This window comes from Hesperophylax consimilis, chromosome 9 (assembly GCF_061612785.1).
Source record: "Hesperophylax consimilis isolate HC1 chromosome 9, BYU_Hcon_1.0, whole genome shotgun sequence".
NCBI lineage: Eukaryota > Metazoa > Arthropoda > Insecta > Trichoptera > Limnephilidae > Hesperophylax > Hesperophylax consimilis.
Genome location: NC_142844.1, coordinates 620,382 through 640,396, shown reverse-complemented (window position 1 = coordinate 640,396; position 20,015 = coordinate 620,382). Strand labels below are relative to the sequence as shown.

Sequence of the window (20,015 nt, the reverse complement as noted above, 5' to 3'; positions counted from 1 at the left end):
ATAATGACTGTTATAAGCACACAGTAATTTTTCTGCCAAATGGTATAAATACATGGCTTTTGATAAAAGCTAGCACTAAAATGGTGGATTGATTTGAAATTCTACGAGCACCCTTAATCTACATTGTAAGCAAGTAGAAAGCACATTAGAAAGAAAATTAAATAAATTATTATTTCTACACATTTATCATTTTAGCAATATATTATAAATTGTAGGAAACGCGACAGTTGTGACTATGTAATAAGAAACGATAAATTCAAAGTAGCACAACAGTTAAGGTAAAATAGAAAGAATAAACTAAATTAATAAACATTAACAAAGAATTTATAAAAACACTGAGAACGGTACAGTTTTTAAAGGTAGACGGCTTCCGTGGTCGAGGGATAAGGCTCTTCAAATTTGGAATGCGCAAGTAATTAGTAATTAGCATAGTGAGTAGTTGAATTGTATCACAAATTATATACTAAAACAATATATTTGCTTGAAATGGCTTAAGCCTTGTTTGGTGACCATATCTAAATAGCCAGGTTCTTCCACACCTTCATTTCCTCCATCTCCTTCCCCTTTTCAAAGCCTCTACCTTCACAACATACCCCAATAGGGGATGCTAAAGTCTCACTGGCTCAGATCTTGTGTAGCATTCACATTAAAAACCGTTTCCCGGCTACGAATAAGCCAACCAGTGAGGCCTACATTACTGAATAACTCTGAAATGTAAAAAATATTGTACCAAAATAAAAAAATATGTTTGAATACCTTCCATTTACATTAAAAAATATGAAAATGTTGCTTGTGCAATGATGGAGGCTAGCAGAATAGTGGACCTACGACGCCTGGGTAGAAATCCGACGCATTTGTCCATACAGATACTAACGACAAAATTGTACGACCTACAATATTTTGAAAGGCCGCTGCCTTCAAAAAAATAATAATTGCAATTGTTCCTTTATTTGTTGTTTTTGTGTTTAGTGCGTACAATACCATTTAATTTTTTTAAATTAATTAAAATCAAATTAAATGGTAAAATTATTAAGTTTTGCAAGTATTTTTTGGTTTTTGTTATTGTTACAGCTGTTTCGGCTTTCAAGGCCATTTTCAAACTGTCAGTTTGAAAATGTTTGAACAACAGTTTGAAATTGGCATTGAAAGCCGAAACAGCTGTAACAATAACAAAAACCAAAAAATACTTGTAGAACTTAATAATTTTATTATTAAATTTGATTGTAATTGTTCAACCTCCGGAAGGCATTAGAAGATAAAAATAAAAATCAAAACATTTTGGAAGTTTGATATTTTAAGTTTTCAGCAAATTTTGGCGTCTTGAATTTGCATGAAAACGTTATTCTGAGAACATGTTTCAACAATGCAACAAATTTGAATAACACGGGATTACGGTGTTTAATATCGTGATGGGTTTTATTACAGAAAGTTGCTTCCGGAAGTACTTCAGGAGTAAGTGCACTTGCGGACTACATATCTATAATATACGTTTATCTAGACTTTGTACATTGTAGTGTACAACGGTTAGCAAACAATGCAGCTCTTATATGAAGCATTTTGGTATTTTGTATTATGCAGACTTTGCTGCAGTGTTAAGTTTTGTAAAAGCCAATATCGATGCTTGGAGCTTTCGAGGGATTGCGTGCAACTTGAAATATTTAAGGAATTGTACAGCGCAGTTCGATGAGGGAATTAAACATTTTTATACTTAGAAAGTATTATGCAATATCGCATGCTAGAATAAGTGAGGTTTTGAACGAGAGGGATGTCAAAAACTGGTACGTATTTTTTGATAAATCTGTAGAGATGGTTTGTGACAACTAAAATAAAACCTTGTTGTTTCCTTGTTGAATACCAAAACGTTGGTATTCCTGATACCAGTGGCTAGAATTTTTACCATTTACTCTATGCAAATACTAGGTAGGTACTATTTTAGCCGAACTCGATAAATAAAATGAAGGTGAAAATGCATGTTTTATAAATAATATTTAAGAAATATTTTTAAAAAATGTTAGGTTAGGACATTGCAGGTTAGGTTAAGTTATAATAGGTTAGGTTGGGTTATTATAGGTTAGGTTAGGTTATATTGGGTTATTATAGGTTAGGTTAAACAAAATAATAATAATAATACCTAAATAAATAATTTATGTTATTTAAGTATGTACTTTTGTCGTAATATTGTTTTAGATTATTTTTTTAATTTACGTTATTCAATTGTCTGTAGCGGTTCGTTGTGTTTCCGTTTAAAAAGTAAACTTCCTAAATAATTTATTTATTTATAAGTTATTAGAATGGTTGAGGAGTCACAACGTGATCCGGCGGGAAAAAATGTGAAAATTTTCGAAATTTTTGTAGTTTTGCCAACCTTTTATATAGATATCGAGAAACTGAAATAGTGAGTGCCGGTCACAGACGTAAAATCAGGATACTAGTGTGACTCTCAAGTAATTCTGATTATTTCACATTTTTCGTTTCAATTGTGTTCTTTAAACTGGCTGGTAGAGAAAAAAATCATTATTTCATGTTGCTAATATTGTAAACAAAATAACGCGTCATTGTTTTTCTTATCCGCGTGAAGTCGGCCACTTATGTTGAATCAGTAATACCAATTGACAGAAATTATTCGAAATGGCTTTTGTCCCATGCAACGAAAGCGAATTTTCATTTTACGTAATTAAAAATCAAAATGCTAAATTTTAAAATTTCCCATAAAGTGCAGTTAGTTTCCTTCTAGAATATTATTTACCTGTAATTGTGCATGTATGCATCTCGACATTTATTTATTTTATAGTGATTGTTTGTTTTTGTGCAATAATAAAGATAACGGGGGACGGCCGAATGGCGCGTAAACAATAACAAACAACTGTCAATTAAATCAATCGACAAATGCCGACGAGGTTGTGGAATTTTTGTCATATTATGAATGTGCCTAAATAAAAAAGTCTTAAGATATTTCTAATTAATTTTTAGTTAAACTTATGTAATCGGTATAAATGACAATCAGAAATTATTTTATCAATAATTATTAACCTGAAACACAAAATAAATTGAAAAAATCTTCCCAGAAAAAATATATCTGGCCAGAAAGGTGCGGGCTCAATTTATTTTTTTCGAGAAAGATTTTTTCAATTTATTTTTGTGTTTCAGGCTAGTAATTATTGCCTACAATCATTTGTTATCCTTTCAGCTTTGCATAAAAATCTTGTCTTGTAAACATAAGTTTACATTTAATAAAAAAAATATTATAATTAGAAGTTCGTTGCATGAAAATATCGAACGCCCATTGAAACCTGGTACCCGCCCGTAATTATAATTATAGACTTATAAAATAATTTCTCCGTTATGGCAAAGGTAAAGATATCTTCTACTCGCAATATTTAATTTAAAGTTTCTATAGTATACCAAACACATGATTTTGTCTTACTTCGCAAGCAGGTAATTCTGAGAGAATCTACACTGTATGCATATTGTGTGTGTGACGTTCCACCCTTAACCTTGCAACAGTGGCGTGTCCAGGTAGGTACACACTACTCAGCCCCCGAACATGGGTTTCCTAATAACTTCCTGTCCGCTGGAAATATCTCCCGTTGTGTTCCGCCTCCGCCCCACCCGATACCTTGCCCTTGACCAGACCGCTGCCAGTATTACTGAAGAGACCGTGAACTGCTCACTAATATAAATAAATTGCAGAGATCAGAAGTTCTCAAAGTTTGTAGTGTCCAACAATTTTTAGTTATTGTAAAAGATATCTTTGTAGCCCATCTAACAAAGAACTCAACTTTTGAAACTATATTTTAAAAGTTGGTTTCTTCTGTTCTTTTACAGTTTTAAATTTGAAACTCTAATGCTGCGTATAAACAGGAAAAAGCCCGCCACAAAGCAACCCTTACCTCGCAGACGAACAAAGGCATTTATTCTTGGATCAGAAAAAAGGACAGAGAAGCATCTTAATCCCACTTGAAACTGTTTTATTTGTCTTTAGAGTATTTTCTCGTTAAATTACAAGCATTTTGTCAACAGGATATAAATGTTCAATTACAATGTGTACATAATATTATTACTAACTTTAAGTATTCAAAATATTGTTAATAATTATAAAATATTCAGATTATTACTATTGGCACACATAAATCTAAAATAACACTAATTCTACATATTAATGAATAACAAGTATTGATTGACAGTGAAGACCAGTGTCTCTAAAGTATCTCTACTTAGAAGCCATGTTTTCATCATATATCTAAATCTATTTTGGAATTTGCAATTTTTGATATTACTTGGTAACATGTTGAATATTTCGTTCGTTCGTTCGTTCTAGGGTTCGCTGTTCATATTTTTGCTATAATTTGGAAGTTACAAAAAGTGTTGTGTTCGTGTTCTACTTTCGAAAAAGGAAAGGAATTTTTGCGCGTCCATGCTTGCTCTATTTTATTTCGTTAGAACTTGCTCTATTCTATGTATACAGAATAGAACAAATGTTGAAGTTGATTCAACATCTGTTGAATAGGTTCTATGGAAATAGATGACAGAAGAGATGAAAAGGGAATACACCACTAAGCGAAAATTGGTAATTTTGTTTTTAAAAAATCTTACTGCAAAGCGGATTCAGTCAAGTCTCGCAAAAACTTACATTCAGGGAAATAGCAGCATGAAAACTACAATCTACAAAGATCCTATAGATAATCGTAGAAAATTTGTGCAAATTTCATGATTCCTGGGCTCACAATTTGTCTTTTGTATGATATAAAATCCGATATTTAGCTATTTATTGTATAATAAAAGTATTTTCAACTAACCATTAATTATCCTCTAAAAAAAATCGTTATTACCTGCTGTTAAAAAACAATTAAAAATAATATTCAAACATTAAAAAAAAAATGACTCAACCGACAGATTGTGAACCTCTGGTGCAGACCACATTCGAATTATTCAGCCGGAATCCACACAGCAAACAACATTTGTGAAACGGAAACTGACGGAGGTCAGCCCGGCTTTGTGAACGACGAGTACGTGAATGAACCTACCCGAGAAGCCTTATAAAACTACCTTCACAAGAAACCGTTCCTATAATTTTTATATGTACATGAACTGTTTTCTTAAAGAAACCTTGGAATTTAAGTAATTTGTGGAATAATACAAATTAAACAAATAAAATTTACTTGCGCACGCCGGTTAAGTGGTTAACTACGAAGGAAGTCAGTATTGAATCAGACATTATGATGGAAAAAAGACATAGAAAATAAATCAAAGCTTTAGCGACCGAGAGTCGAAGTTTTGAAAGACGGTGTAAAAGAATTATCGTTTATGTTTATTTACGGAGGGTTTTTGACTTGAAATGACTGCGCCATCAAGCGATTCTCTTTGTTTTTACTTGGCGTTAATTAAATCATTTTCAACATAAAATACCTCTACAAACCATTGAGCTGGTTTATATCTCAATGCTATAAACCATGTTAGGGGAAGGGAGGGCAAGATGGAAGGAGCGGGCAAGATGGAAACTACCTACCTATCGCAAACCGCGCGACAAAGTGCCCGTGTCTCTACGCACACAGATATAGGCGGCCATGTTGTATTTATGTCCGGTGACTCGGTTCGGCTCGCGCCACCAAGCAACTTGCACGCGTGTTTTGTATTTTCGCGACGAATTATTACAAAATCAGTGGACTTTAAAAGTGTGATTACTCATACAAAGTAAGTAATACTACCATTTTGTTTTTATAAACACTAACTATAAGGAATAGATTGTATGAATTGATATTTAAAGAGGAAAAAATTTTGAGGATTTTTTAAGAAATTGATATTATTATTGGCAGTTAGCTTGTGGGCAAGATGGAAAATTGCATTTTAGGGCAAGGTGAAATAGTTTCCATTTTGCCCGCGTGCAATTATTTTGATTTCTGTTTTAATTTTTTTCAACTAATTGAGAATGTTTCGCTTTATGTGTTTCGCTTTCGGTGTTCAAGTATATTACAAATAGAAACGGACGATCTTGAACTGAAGAAACAATGCAGATAGTGATGGACGAAGCTGTAACTACTACAATACGCGCAGCTTCATTAAAATACGGAATTGCGATCGGAACCTTACACCGCTGTATCAAAAAGGTACCGCGTCCAAAAACCTAGGTAGATTTCGGTTTTTTCGAAAGAACTTGAGAGAAAAAATGGTGACCTTGCCATTGAAAGGGACACACTTTTTTACGGCTAAACAAAAGAAAGTCTACAGCAATTTGCTTATGAGGTGGCGGTACAAAACAAAATACCGCATCCATTTACATGTGAGAAGGCTGGGAGAGCATGGCTTAACTGATTTATGAAAAGGCATCACCAACTAACTTACAAGACACCGGAGCCCACAGCTTTAGCTCGTTGAAAAATGGCAATTTACCACAGTGATTTGTGCTTGCAGTGCTATTGGTCGCTTCATCCCACCTTGCTTTATATTAGGACACAGGAAGAGAATGAATGAACGTCTTTTGGATGGAGCTCCCAATGGCTCTCAAGCTTGGTGTAACTGATTCGGGCTGTATAACTAACGACACCTTTAACAACTGGCTACAGATATTTATTGAGAAAACAAGACCAACAGCAGATAGACCTGTTTAATTAATTCCAGATAATTATGTTACTCATCAAAATCTAGAAGCTTTAAATTTAGCTCGAGAAAAACATATAATCATGGTCAGTATTCCCCCCCCCCCCCACACAAGCCACAAGCTGCAACCATTGGACGTCTCGGCTTACCGTTCATTCAAAGTGGCTTTTGAGCAAGCCCTGGACACTTTTAAAAGAATCATCCTGGAAGAAGAGTAAATCAGTTTGATATAGCTAGGCTAGTATGCATCGCCTATGAAAAAAGTGCTACTGTGCAAAATGCCACTAGTGGGTTTAGAAAGGCTGGCATCTTCCCATATAAAGACATTTGTTTACAGATTTAGAATTTGCACCGGCCACTTCTTATGAAAACGCTCCAGTAATTGAAGGCGAACAACATTTCATTGTGACTGATGAGGGAGACAAAAATACCGACACAAATGATTATTCGTCAATAAACTTCAATATTGTAGACAATATTACCAATGAAACATCTACTGTCCATGATGGTTATGAAAAAAAAAACAGGATGAAGAAGTTCCATCACCAAAAGTTACTCTTACAATAAAGAAACGAAAATTGAGATGTAGAAAATCAGAAATTCTAACTAGTTCTTCTTTCCAAGAAACTATTGAAAAAAATAAGGAGCTGAAAGCGAAACCAAAATTAGTCCTTAATCCGGTCATCAATGGCAAGGAAAACAAGGGAAAGGGCAAAGGAAAGGGTAAAAGAAAGGGGAAAAGGACAGAAAAAGATGAGAACATACTACAACATCCGGAGCAGTCAACACAAGACGATGTGTTGTGTGTATTATGTGGAGAAGCATATGTGGAACCGCCCACAGAGGACTGGGTACAGTGTCCACAGTGTTGTGGTTGGGCACATGAACTATGTTCGGACATAGAAAACGGTTGTCTTTTATGTGTCAACTGTAAAATGTAAGGATATCCTATTCATTCCATCTTGCCCTTATAAGCTTTCCATCCTGCCCTCAGGGTTAGGGCAAGATGGAATTTTTCCTGTTTTTCGATTATGAGTCCTAACAGATTTTACACTCAATTTTAATTATTTTTAATAACTCAATTTTATAAGCATGTAAGATCTTTCTGAAGACTCATTAAAATAAAGGATTGATATTATGTTGTTATATTTTTTTTTACATCTTAAAGTTAAGCCTTCCATCCTGCCCTCCCTTCCCCTATTAAGATATTAAAAGTGGGTGTGGAGAAACTTTGGAACGGTGATTATAGCGGAATGCTGGACTTTAAAACTTTAGGGAAAAACTAAAGAACTTAGCCATTATTGGAAAACTTTACTTGCTTGTTAATCGGAAAACTTTCATGGTGAATAAACAAAAGTTCTTTAAACAAGGAGATTGTGTCCTTCAAGCTTTCTTGGTTATACCCTAAATTATAATAGTACAAATATTGGCGATATTAGTGAATTTAGAATATCAATATTACAAGATAAGCTTACTTTAACGTGTTTTTCATCTAGTATAGCTAATTTAATTGTTTGACTCTGGACGCGCAAATGAATGTCAATATTGATACTTTAATTAATAATATGTATATTTTTAGTAATATGTATTACAGATTTATACAATCCTATTACAATACACGTTACAATAATATATTTTAGAGTCCTTGCCTTCAAGGTCAATGCTGAAAATGTCAAGAGACCATCAACTTTGCTAATAAAAAATCTCTTCACAACCGTTAACGGTGTTTTTGTTACAAACTGTACAATTTATTTTTCGTATTATTACCAATTAAAAATATCTCTAACTGCACTGCAAAGAACTAGTAACCTTCACGCATGCACCTTGTACGACAGTTTTGCCGTGAATGAGTTTTGATTTATGTCAAAAAAATAACACAACAATAGTTTTTCATATTAAAATTTGTGATAAAAATTATGTTTTTGTTAACAATTTCTATTCTAGTGACCAATTCACTATTATATTAGTAAAATTTAATTTGAAAAACTAGTATATGTGTTATTTTTTGTCAGATTTAATCTATTAATAATGTCATATTATAAATTATTTTTTAACTAACTCTTACCGCGTGAATTTAATAAAAGTTTTATGAAAGTGTTGTTGTCTAATAATATAAATGTCTTATACAAGTGTAGGTAACTACAGATTTAAAAAAAAACAACGTTTATGTTGTGACAAAATTAATCCAAAATGTTTTATTTTTTTGGTTTTTCTCTAGGAATTACTGTAATAATTTTTAATTGTATAAATGAGATAAAAATTGAAGTTACAGTTATCTTGCAAATAAATAAAAATACTGCGTTTTTTGATTTTTTAATTCTCTGAAAATTTTCTACGTGTTGATTAAAAATTTTTGTCTTAAGCTTTTTTTCTTTCACAATTTTATATTTTTTAAATTAAAATAGTGCAATTTTTAAACATTACAGCATATTTAAAATTGAAAAGGTAATTTCATCTAGTTTCCAAATTGGTATTTGTTTTTACGAAATCTTCAAAATAAATAAATATATAGAATACATTTAAAACACATTGCAAAAATTCCGATATTATTATTATTTCAAGTTTATACAACAGATAAACAACCCCCTTTAACTGGATAAACAATGTATATATCTTATGCATCTTTCCATGAACTATTTTATGTCAGTTTATATTTTATGTTTCAGTTAGTAATTAGATTAGTTGATAACTTAAATAAAATATTCAACATGTCTTTAGTAAGACAGCTGGAGATTTCATTTAGCAGCACCAAGGGTGCACTTTTTCATGCTTTGCTGGGCCAGAACGGACGTTCTAACATTATGCATGTACCTATTCAATTGTATCTTTTCTATCCTGTACAATAAGTTTGTATATACATGTTTACATCGGTCATATTTAACTACTGCACTGTTTATGAATATTTCATATAGAGCCTTTATACCCGGCGAAAATAAGTATATAAATAAAAACTGGGAAACGTTTTGTCATTCTTTTAAAATAAGAATTAATAAATAGATGTGTACTCACAGCGTCGTATAATCTATCACCATCCTCGTGGTCAGCCGCTTCTTGATGCACGGCAGCCAGCACGGCGCGCGGCGAGCTGAGGCGTGCGAGGGCGGCGAGCGCGTCCAGTGCTGCAGCTCGCACGCGGCGCCGGGGGCTGCGTGCGCAAGCCGCGCAGCGTGCACAGGCCCACTGCACGCGCACGCCGGCGCACGGGAGGGTTCGTGCTGTGTGGGCCACGGCTCGGAGCGCGCCGGCACGAAGCTGGTACAATTAAATTATATTTTATTAGCGAATTTAAGAATTGAGAATATGTAATAAATAAAAATGCTGTATATCAGACATCTGAAAACATGTACGAGTATACTAACTTTGTTCCTTGCAATGAATTTTTAAAAAGGGTTTTATTGTTTATATGTGCTTTTAAATTAAATTTTAAACTGCGCTTTCTTGATAAACTTTATAATAAGGGCATATAATTTTATTTATTACTAACCAAGTATAAATAGTGAAATAATAACTTGATATAACCAAGTTTAAATAATGAATTAAGTAGTTAATTTAAAATAACTGGCTGACTGATGATGATAACTAATGCGAAATTTTGATTTTATGGAGCAGAAATCAAATAAATTATTTCTCACGGGCTGACGTGTACCCGGCGTTACGCGGGGACTTATAAATGGTTTGGGCTAGAGTTTTGAGGTTCCGTTCTTGTACAATTCTGTAGTACATTATTTCACACTGGCTGACGTGTACCCGGCGTTACGCGGGGACTTATAAATGGTTTGGGCTAGAGTTTTGAGGTTCCGTTCTTGTACAATTCTGTAGTACATTATTTCACACTGGCTGACGTGTACCCGGCGTTACGCGGGGACTTATAAATGGTTTGGGCTAGAGTTTTGAGGTTCCGTTCTTGTACAATTCTGTAGTACATTATTTCACACTGGCTGACGTGTACCCGGCGTTACGCGGGGACTTATAAATGGTTTGGGCTAGAGTTTTGAGGTTCCGTTCTTGTACAATTCTGTAGTACATTATTTCACACTGGCTGACGTGTACCCGGCGTTACGCGGGGACTTATAAATGGTTTGGGCTAGAGTTTTGAGGTTCCGTTCTTGTACAATTCTGTAGTACATTATTTCACACTGGCTGACGTGTACCCGGCGTTACGCGGGGACTTATAAATGGTTTGGGCTAGAGTTTTGAGGTTCCGTTCTTGTACAATTCTGTAGTACATTATTTCACACTGGCTGACGTGTACCCGGCGTTACGCGGGGACTTATAAATGGTTTGGGCTAGAGTTTTGAGGTTCCGTTCTTGTAAAATTCTGTAGTACATTATTTCACACTGGCTGACGTGTACCCGGCGTTACGCGGGAACTTATAAATGGTTTGGGCTAGAGTTTTGAGGTTCCGTTCTTGTACAATTCTGTAGTACATTATTTCACACTGGCTGACGTGTACCCGGCGTTACGCGGGGACTTATAAATGGTTTGGGCTAGAGTTTTGAGGTTCCGTTCTTGTACAATTCTGTAGTACATTATTTCACACTGGCTGACGTGTACCCGGCGTTACGCGGGGACTTATAAATGGTTTGGGCTAGAGTTTTGAGGTTCCGTTCTTGTACAATTCTGTAGTACATTATTTCACACTGGCTGACGTGTACCCGGCGTTACGCGGGGACTTATAAATGGTTTGGGCTAGAGTTTTGAGGTTCCGTTCTTGTACAATTCTGTAGTAGATACATTATTTCACACTGGCTGACGTGTACCCGGCGTTACGCGGGGACTTATAAATGGTTTGGGCTAGAGTTTTGAGGTTCCGTTCTTGTACAATTCTGTAGTACATTATTTCACACTGGCTGACGTGTACCCGGCGTTACGCGGGGACTTATAAATGGTTTGGGCTAGAGTTTTGAGGTTCCGTTCACGTTATTTTGTTACAAAACAACGACTTTCTTATTATTTTTACAAAACAACGACTTTCTTCTATTTTGTTACAAAACAACAACTTACTTTCTATAATTAAATATGCATGTATTTTATACAAAAACTTTTCGGAAGAAATTCTCTCAATGATAGTAAAAACTCTAACTCTAAATACGTTGCGCAATTTATAAGAACTAAGCGCACAAACAGACAGAAGCGGATAGCGACTTTGTTTTATTCCATTTAGAGATTATTAGTGCTTCTTCCAGATTTTTACATAATTAGTTTCGGGAATAAATGTATTTATTTTCTTCCTTTTATTCAAACTCCGTAACGGAACGGAATGAAGAAATTGAAATGTTATATTCATGTGAGTTCCTTTCTTGAAGCTTTATCATGTTCTCTTTTCAAGATTTGGCATATTCTTTGGTAAAATTATTATTAAACAAAGCTAAATACGAACAAAGACATGACGTACCAAAGTCATTACTATACAATTCTGTAAATTTATTATCTGTTAGTGCTTTATTGTGGCTTCAAATTGCGAGTCAGCATACATCTCAATCTCAACATAATAAAATAGTGGCACATGTTCATAAACAACTTTGTGTCTACTACTATTGAAGTAACGTCCGGCGTACCTCAAGGAGCACATCTAGCACCGCTTCTTTTTAACTTGTATATAAACGACATTATTAGTATTTTTTCTCATACACGCTTTTGGCTTTTTGCGGACGACAATAAAATTCTAAAGATAAAAAAAATCACGATGATTGCCTTCTTTTCCAATCGAATTTCGACTCTTTCAATGATTGGTGTAAAATTAATTGTTTGAAACTAAATGTAGATAAATGCAAAATTATGTCCTTCTATAGATCAAAAAAACCGATTGTCTTCGAATACAAACTTAATAATATTTGCTTAACAACTGTTACATCTATTAAAGAACTTGTTGTCTCTCTTGATAGCAAGCTTTCTTTTCGGGATCACATAACTGCAATCGTTAATAAATCCCTCAAACTACTTGGTTTCATCACTAGAATCACTTCGGACTTCAAAAACGTAAATACCCTTAGAACTCTTTACTGCTCCTTGGTTCGTCCCCATCTTGAATATGCTTGTGTTATTTGGTCTCCCTTTTATGCTGTCCACATTCGACGCATTGAATCTGTTCAACATCGGTTCTTAGGGGCCGTTCAAGTATTATGTAAGCACTATAGGGGGGCAGGGGGGTCTTTACTTTGCTTATTTTTGATGACATGGGGGGGTGGGGGGGTCGAGGTAGTGATTACGTCAGCACTGCTAAGCAGTAGTTATTTTTTTTTACACATTGGCAACCCACACATTGTCTATGTTTGAAAACCGAATACATATTCGGGGATTCCCACTGTGTCAATAAAGTTTGTTTAAATGAATATTATGTGCATTAAAGTCCTCTATCCTAAGTTTATTTTATAAGTGCTGCTTATGAATCAATAAAAAAACAGAATACATTAACAGAAAAATGCATATAGTTACCAATTTTTACGTAAGCATGGGTGGGGGGGGGTAAGAACTTTGCTCACTTTTGGTGACAAGGGGGAAGAGGGGGTAAATAATTGTAATAAATCTGCTTACGTAATACTTGAACGCCCCCTTAAGAGGGATTGCTAGGATGCTAGGTTTAGAAAAAGGCAAATACTCATATGATGAAATTGAACTAACTCTAAACCTCTCTCCTTTGGAAGTCCGTCGGGAAAGAAATGACCTCATTTGCTTCTTCAAAATTATAAATGGTATTATTGATTCACCTACTCTACTGCAACTCATTCCCTTCAATATACCCTCGCAAAGACTCAGAAATAATGAACTTCTCTTCCTCAACCATCATTCGACAAATTATGGATACTATTCACCATTGTCCAGAATGTGTAGACTGGTCAACTCAAGTCAAAACCTTAACTTTTTTGGGATAAGTCTGAATGATTTTTGCCAGTCGCTAAACAAGTGACGAAATATTATAAGTGTCCTGTGGTCCTGACCCACGGCGTATTCTTGACTTGATTCGACTTGTCACTTTGTTTTCTTATATTATATCTACCATGTCTTTGCTTTTATGTACCTTTGTCTACTCCTGTATTTTTAATTTTACTTTATTCGTGTTGTTATTTTGTAATTTGGACGATGTCCGTTAATAAATAAATAAATAATACAAGACTAATTGCAAACGATGGACTTGTAGTTCCCAGATACCTGAATAAATACGATCAAAGAACTCTACCTCGTTCCAATAATTTACAACATGTTACCCAATTCAATAAAAAGCTGTGAATTGACTAGGAGTGAAGAAGGAAATGTATGGTAAAACATGGTTATGCGAAAGAAAAAAATTTGTAGTATTGTAATTATGTGTATATTTTGTGTACTTGTTAAAATTGTATGTGTATTTAAAAAAAAGTAATTTTTAAAATAACCTGTTGATAAACTGACGTCAGTCAGTTTAACGGGACTTAATAATAAAAACTGTATTTTTGAAAGTTAAAAAAAAACTAAGTCACCAGGTTACGGTACGCGCAACTTATATATATTATTAAATCACCCACCTTAGTGCTCCTCCAATGCGGACTATCCTCGTCCAATAACGCCTCCAGCAGCTCTTGCGCAGGCAGTCGTCGTCCCAGGTCTGCCAGCAGGGCGGGGGCTCTAGGGCCCTGGGCGGCCGCCGCCCCCGCCAGGGCGGGCAGCGCAGCGCGCAGGGCGGCCGGGCGCGCCGTGCGGAGCAGAGCCCCCAGCGCGCGCGCGCCCGCCTCGCCGGCGCGCCCGCGTGCCCGGGAGGAGAGTGCGCCTAGCCTCGTGGCTAGGGCGCGCACTTGCTGGGCTGTTAAAGCTCCCGCTAGGCCGGGCTCTGATAGCCTGGAGGTAAGCCTCTCCAGGGTCAAGAGAGCACCCCGCTGGCCCTCCTACAACAAAACAAGACGGTGAGAAGGAAAACAAAATTAGCTTTTGTCTAACCTCTAAGTAGAGATATAAGGTCAACCACCGCCACCTTCTATCAACTAAATACCACATTATAGGAATTAATGCACACGATTACGTCCTCTACTACAACTAAAAATTAGTAAGATAATTTCCAGACTCTACGAGTATAAAATGAAAAAAGGACTTCCAGAAAACTTCTAACTTACATCCAAAAAGGACCTCAATTCAATGCAACATATTAAAAATAGCCGGCAAAAATAACATATCTTTTTTGTTTCTTTTTTTTTGTAAAGAAAGGCACACATTCTTCAGTAATGAAGATACTATTTGAAAATCTCCTACCTTACCTCATTAAGAGGAAAATGTTGCTTGTGTTGTGATAGAGGACTTAGGGTTTTAGGACTAGCCAGCCCTGGAATCGAACTCACGACGCCTGGGTGGGACCTAAACGCGATGCCAACTCAGCCACTGACCGATCATAACACTTCCTTCCATTCCACAAACGTTACTATTTTACGTCTATTTTTTCTTTTCAGTTTAAATTAAATTAATTGTTAGGGGAAGTCATATAATAAAATAAAAAAAGTTTTTTCCATACAAAATTAAATGGAAACAAATGATCCATTTAGCCCAATAGCCCAGAGCTCCGTCTCACTTACACTCGTCTGACGTAGTAGATTAACGTAGATTAATTTGAATTCGTAAATACAGTTTTTTATTAGAAATTTAAGCCTCCATTAGGCAAATATTTGGATCACACGCCCATAGGCACTTTTTGTGTCATCCTTTTTTCTATGGGGTGCATATATTATTAGAGGAAATCTGTAAATAATTGGTTAAGTCCGATATCTTTAATATTTATTTGGTTTACGTGTTTTAAGAGAGAGGAGACGAGAGGGACGGATGTTTTACGTCTTTATGTCTGTATGAATAAGTTAGTTTAAGTAAACCCTGAAGAAGTGAGCATTGCTTAAGAAACGTGTTGGTTTTTTAAACTATGAAAGTGATAAAAGCTATGTGATGATTAATTTCAAATTAAAATGGTGCCACCAAATAAGTTTGCTGTGTTTGAAAAATAAAATTATTTGTCATTCAGTAAACTACCTCAGAGATTAGCGCGCCTCTTCCAAATAATGAATAATTCTCAGGTGGACAGGTTATCGAGAAAGGAAATTGATTAAATAGCTATTAGACTATGTACATTAAGGCACGAGGGTACTCGGATAGATTGGGATAGTGCCGCGCCGTCAGGGTAGGGCAGACAGGTCGGGTACCTACTAAGTTAAGTTCAGTCTATTTTAACATTTTCACTACAATTACGATAACAATTCACTTTCATTTATTTATAAGCAAAACGAATTTTTCACCATTGTTAAAAATGCCTTTGTATATGTTTTGGGGCTGTCCTTCTCTAAACAAATATCAAATTGTATATCTGGCTAAGTCCAGAAAGGTCATTCAACATTCAAATATTACGTCTCTTCTAAATATTAACCCTACTCCATTTGTATATCTAGCTAAGCGTAGAACGGCCTACGTGCCATTCAACATTCAAATTAATAATAATTATATTTTAATTTTTAATCTTTATTTTTTATTTTAAATTTATCTTTATTTTAATGTTGTTTTTCTTTTATTTTTTTTTAAATGTATAAATTCTTAAATTATAAAATGGGGGCCTCAGCACGGGTAAACAACCCAGTGAGGCCAACATTACTAAATTGAAATATGAAATATTGTAAAAAAAATGTATCAACAATAAAAAATAAAAAAAAAATATATTACATCTCTTCTAAATATTAACCCCACTCCATTTGTATATCTAGCTAAATGTAGAACGGCCTACGTGCCATTCAACATTCAAATATTACGTCTCTTCTAAATATTAACCCCACTCCATTTGTATATCTAGCTAAGTGTAGAACGGTCTACGTGCCATTCAACTTTCAAATATTACGTCTCTTCTAAATATTAACCCCACTCCATTTATATATCTAGCTTAGTGTATAACGGCCTACGTGCCATTCAACTTTCAAATATTACGTCTCTTCTAAATATTAACCCCACTCCATATGTATATCTAGCTAAGTGTATAACGGCCTACGTGCCATTCAACTTTCAAATATTACGTCTCTTCTAAATATTAACCCCACTCCATTTGTATATCTAGCTAAGTGTATAACGGCCTACGTGCCATTCAACTTTCAAATATTACGTCTCTTCTAAATATTAACCCCACTCCATTTGTATATCTAGCTAAGTGTAGAACGGCCTACGTGCCATTCAACATTCAAATATTACGTCTCTTCTAAATATTAACCCCACTTCATTTGTATATCTAGCTAAGTGTATAACGGCCTACGTGCCATTCAACTTTCAAATATTACGTCTCTTCTAAATATTAACCCCACTCCATTTGTATATCTAGCTAAGTGTATAACGGCCTACGTGCCATTCAACTTTCAAATATTACGTCTCTTCTAAATATTAACCCCACTCCATTTGTATATCTAGCTAAGTGTATAACGGCCTACGTGCCATTCAACTTTCAAATATTACGTCTCTTCTAAATATTAACCCCACTCCATTTGTATATCTAGCTAAGTGTAAAACGGCCTACGTGCCATTCAACATTCAAATATTACGTCTCTTCTAAATATTAACCCCACTTCATTTGTATATCTAGCTAAGTGTATAACGGCCTACGTGCCATTCAACTTTCAAATATTACGTCTCTTCTAAATATTAACCCCACTCCATTTGTATATCTAGCTAAGTGTATAACGGCCTACGTGCCATTCAACATTCCAATATTACGTCTCTTCTAAATATTAACCCTACTTCATTTGTATATCTAGCTAAGTGTATAACGGCCTACGTGCCATTCAACTTTCAAATATTACGTCTCTTCTAAATATTAACCCCACTCCATTTGTATATCTAGCTAAGTGTAGAACGGCCTACGTGCCATTCAACATTAAAATATTACGTCTCTTCTAAATATTAACCCCACTTCATTTATATATCTAGCTAAGTGTATAACGGCCTACGTGCCATTCAACTTTCAAATATTACGTCTCTTCTAAATATTAACCCCACTCCATTTGTATATCTAGCTAAGTGTAGAACGGCCTACGTGCCATTCAACATTCCAATATTACTTATCTTCTAAATCTCCAATTTTTCCGAATTAAGTTTAATTTTTTTCTTATAATATTCACGTTATTTTCTCCAATCACTGGAACGCTAATCATCCTTGGGCTAAAAGCAATATAAAGCTGTCCCAGGCTGAGGTCGTGCGTGACGTCATCGTTCTAGTATCTTCTATCTTTTGAGTAGTTTAGTTCACACCCCCACAAGCCCGCACAACGCAGACAGGTGCACCCAACTAGTGAGAAAGTTAATCAATACTTAAACATTGATGGAAAGACCCGAATGCACTATTATAGTCTTATGCACTTTATTTTGCCTTTTTGACAGCTTAATTATTTATTTTCTACTTGGGAGTGACTCAGTGAGTTGTGCGGGGGCCGTGTGGACGGAAACAGTGTTGAAACATTGCCTCTGAAATATAATTATTATATTTGACTGGTTTCCCAAAACTGTTAACAGCCGTGAACGAAAGGCACTCATATTTTGAATTTCGGAGAGAATTAATCGTGTGACAAAAATGATAAGTAGGTAACTTTTTGTCATTACTGTGATCATAAATTAAAATTATCGACACATACTTATTATAAATTCCATGGTATAATATAGATTTGAGCACGATAACTAGTAATGGTAAGTATTTTACAAAAACACATTTAAAGGGGAATAGAAGATATTGAAAGGAATGTAAATTATATGATTTTCTGAATAACAATTGAAAACACATCGAGTTTAGTTTTTTTGTCAAAGTAAGATTTGGCAGAAAATGGCAGGAGACTGGCAGGAATAAAGGCATATATCCCAGAGGAGGCTAGGGTTGTTCGGATCAAGATTATAAACTATTACATTTATGTTTTAACGATAACTTCCTTTTAATCAATGAAATTGATAACCATCAAACATTTTGAACTGAACCAAAAAACATTTAATTATCAGATGTGTAAATAACATTGCGTATGTAGATTGTTTATATATTCTTTAGAAATAAAGATGATATTCTGTAGGTAACATGATTAATTTGTCACCAAACATTAAAGCCATGAGAAAGCTGTTCAAAATATTAAAATTTAGTAGCTACAAGATTCAACCCTACTAAATCAGTGATGCTAGTATTCATCCAACGCTAGTATACATCCTCAATTATCGTGTGATCGGTAATGGCTTGTAAAATTGTCTCGTCACTTACAAATTTGGTTAGTGGTGGCTCGGTTATATTTTCCCACTTTATAACATCAATATAATCTTCTGAAAAATCAAAAACAGGCACTTTGAAGGTACGAATAAAGTCTGATTGCATTTTCATTTGCCGAGCTTTCAATATTCTTCTCAACGCCAACTCTCTTACGTATTTTCGGTTGTCGTTTAACATGGCTAACAATATATTTTCGTGATGCCCAAAAAAGCCATTCAACTGGATTACTGGATCAATAATATCTTTTAAATCACTGGGAAAATACCGTGAAAGCACTATTGTTTCGTGTAAATGCCTTGCACCGGAAATACATAATGGTTTGGTCTTAATGTTGAACCACATAGGTGCCTAAACTGTTAATACAAATGTCGTTAAAGTTACCATATTTTTTATGGTTTTAGGGTAGAAATGTAAAGCCGAAGAATCCGATTCGCTGTAGTGAGCCACCAGGATTGTACAATTTTACCGGGATTTGTTTTTGATTCATTTTCATTGCAGAATCCGGAGTCAATAGTTTTACACATTTTCAGTAGATACAGCTGATCTGTACTTAAATCCTGTGTATTTGTCATACTTGGTAATGAACATTGAATGATTTTAAATTTCACCACAGCAAGTTGTTCACACTTATTTAAAGATTTACCAATAATTCCAGTGAAACTTTGAGGTCCAGTCGTGGTTCCGTCGATGTTCTCAAAGAGATGTCGCAAAATGAGTTCGTTTGCTTGTAATTGACAGACAATTCACTGTAAAGGCCGTTTGATATGTGATTCAAGGCGCCGAATAACACCTCCTTTGTACCCCGTATTAACTCCAGTTCCGTCGCATACAATTGCAACATTTTTTTCCAAAGCAATATCTTTCGAAGACAGTAATGAAATAATTCCATTACTTATTGCTTCAGATTTTCCGGTTTTTAATGAAATTTGTCCCATGTACTCGCTACCTTGTTCTTTTACTAAACTAACGTGTTCTTCAGTTATTATTTTTCGCCGGTTGTCCTCCATGCTAAAAGTTTTGTCCTTCCGTCCGTCGAAGTATAAACCAAATTGATTGAAATCAATTACTAACGGCTTACTAGTAAGGGCAGTTCTTTTCTTCATTCGAGCTCGGCGAATTTTACTCCTATCCACAACGCTAGATGTATCGTTCTGTGAAATTAAGCCAAAATCTTGTAATACACGAAAAAAATTGCAGCTCCTG

At 35.0% G+C, this 20,015-nt stretch overlaps 1 protein-coding gene across 1 annotated transcript in view; it reads right to left on the bottom strand.

Moving 5' to 3' along the window:
- LOC149420758 (uncharacterized) overlaps window positions 1–20,015 on the bottom strand; it is a 130,061-nt gene that overhangs the window by 88,375 nt on the left and 21,671 nt on the right. Inside the window, exons 2-3 of the mRNA XM_089635510.1 lie at window positions 14,095–14,451; window positions 9,604–9,846 (exon numbers count right to left, since the gene is read on the bottom strand). Coding sequence (XP_089491636.1) covers window positions 9,604–9,846; window positions 14,095–14,451 — 600 coding nt within the window. The remainder of the gene's footprint in view (window positions 1–9,603; window positions 9,847–14,094; window positions 14,452–20,015) is intronic.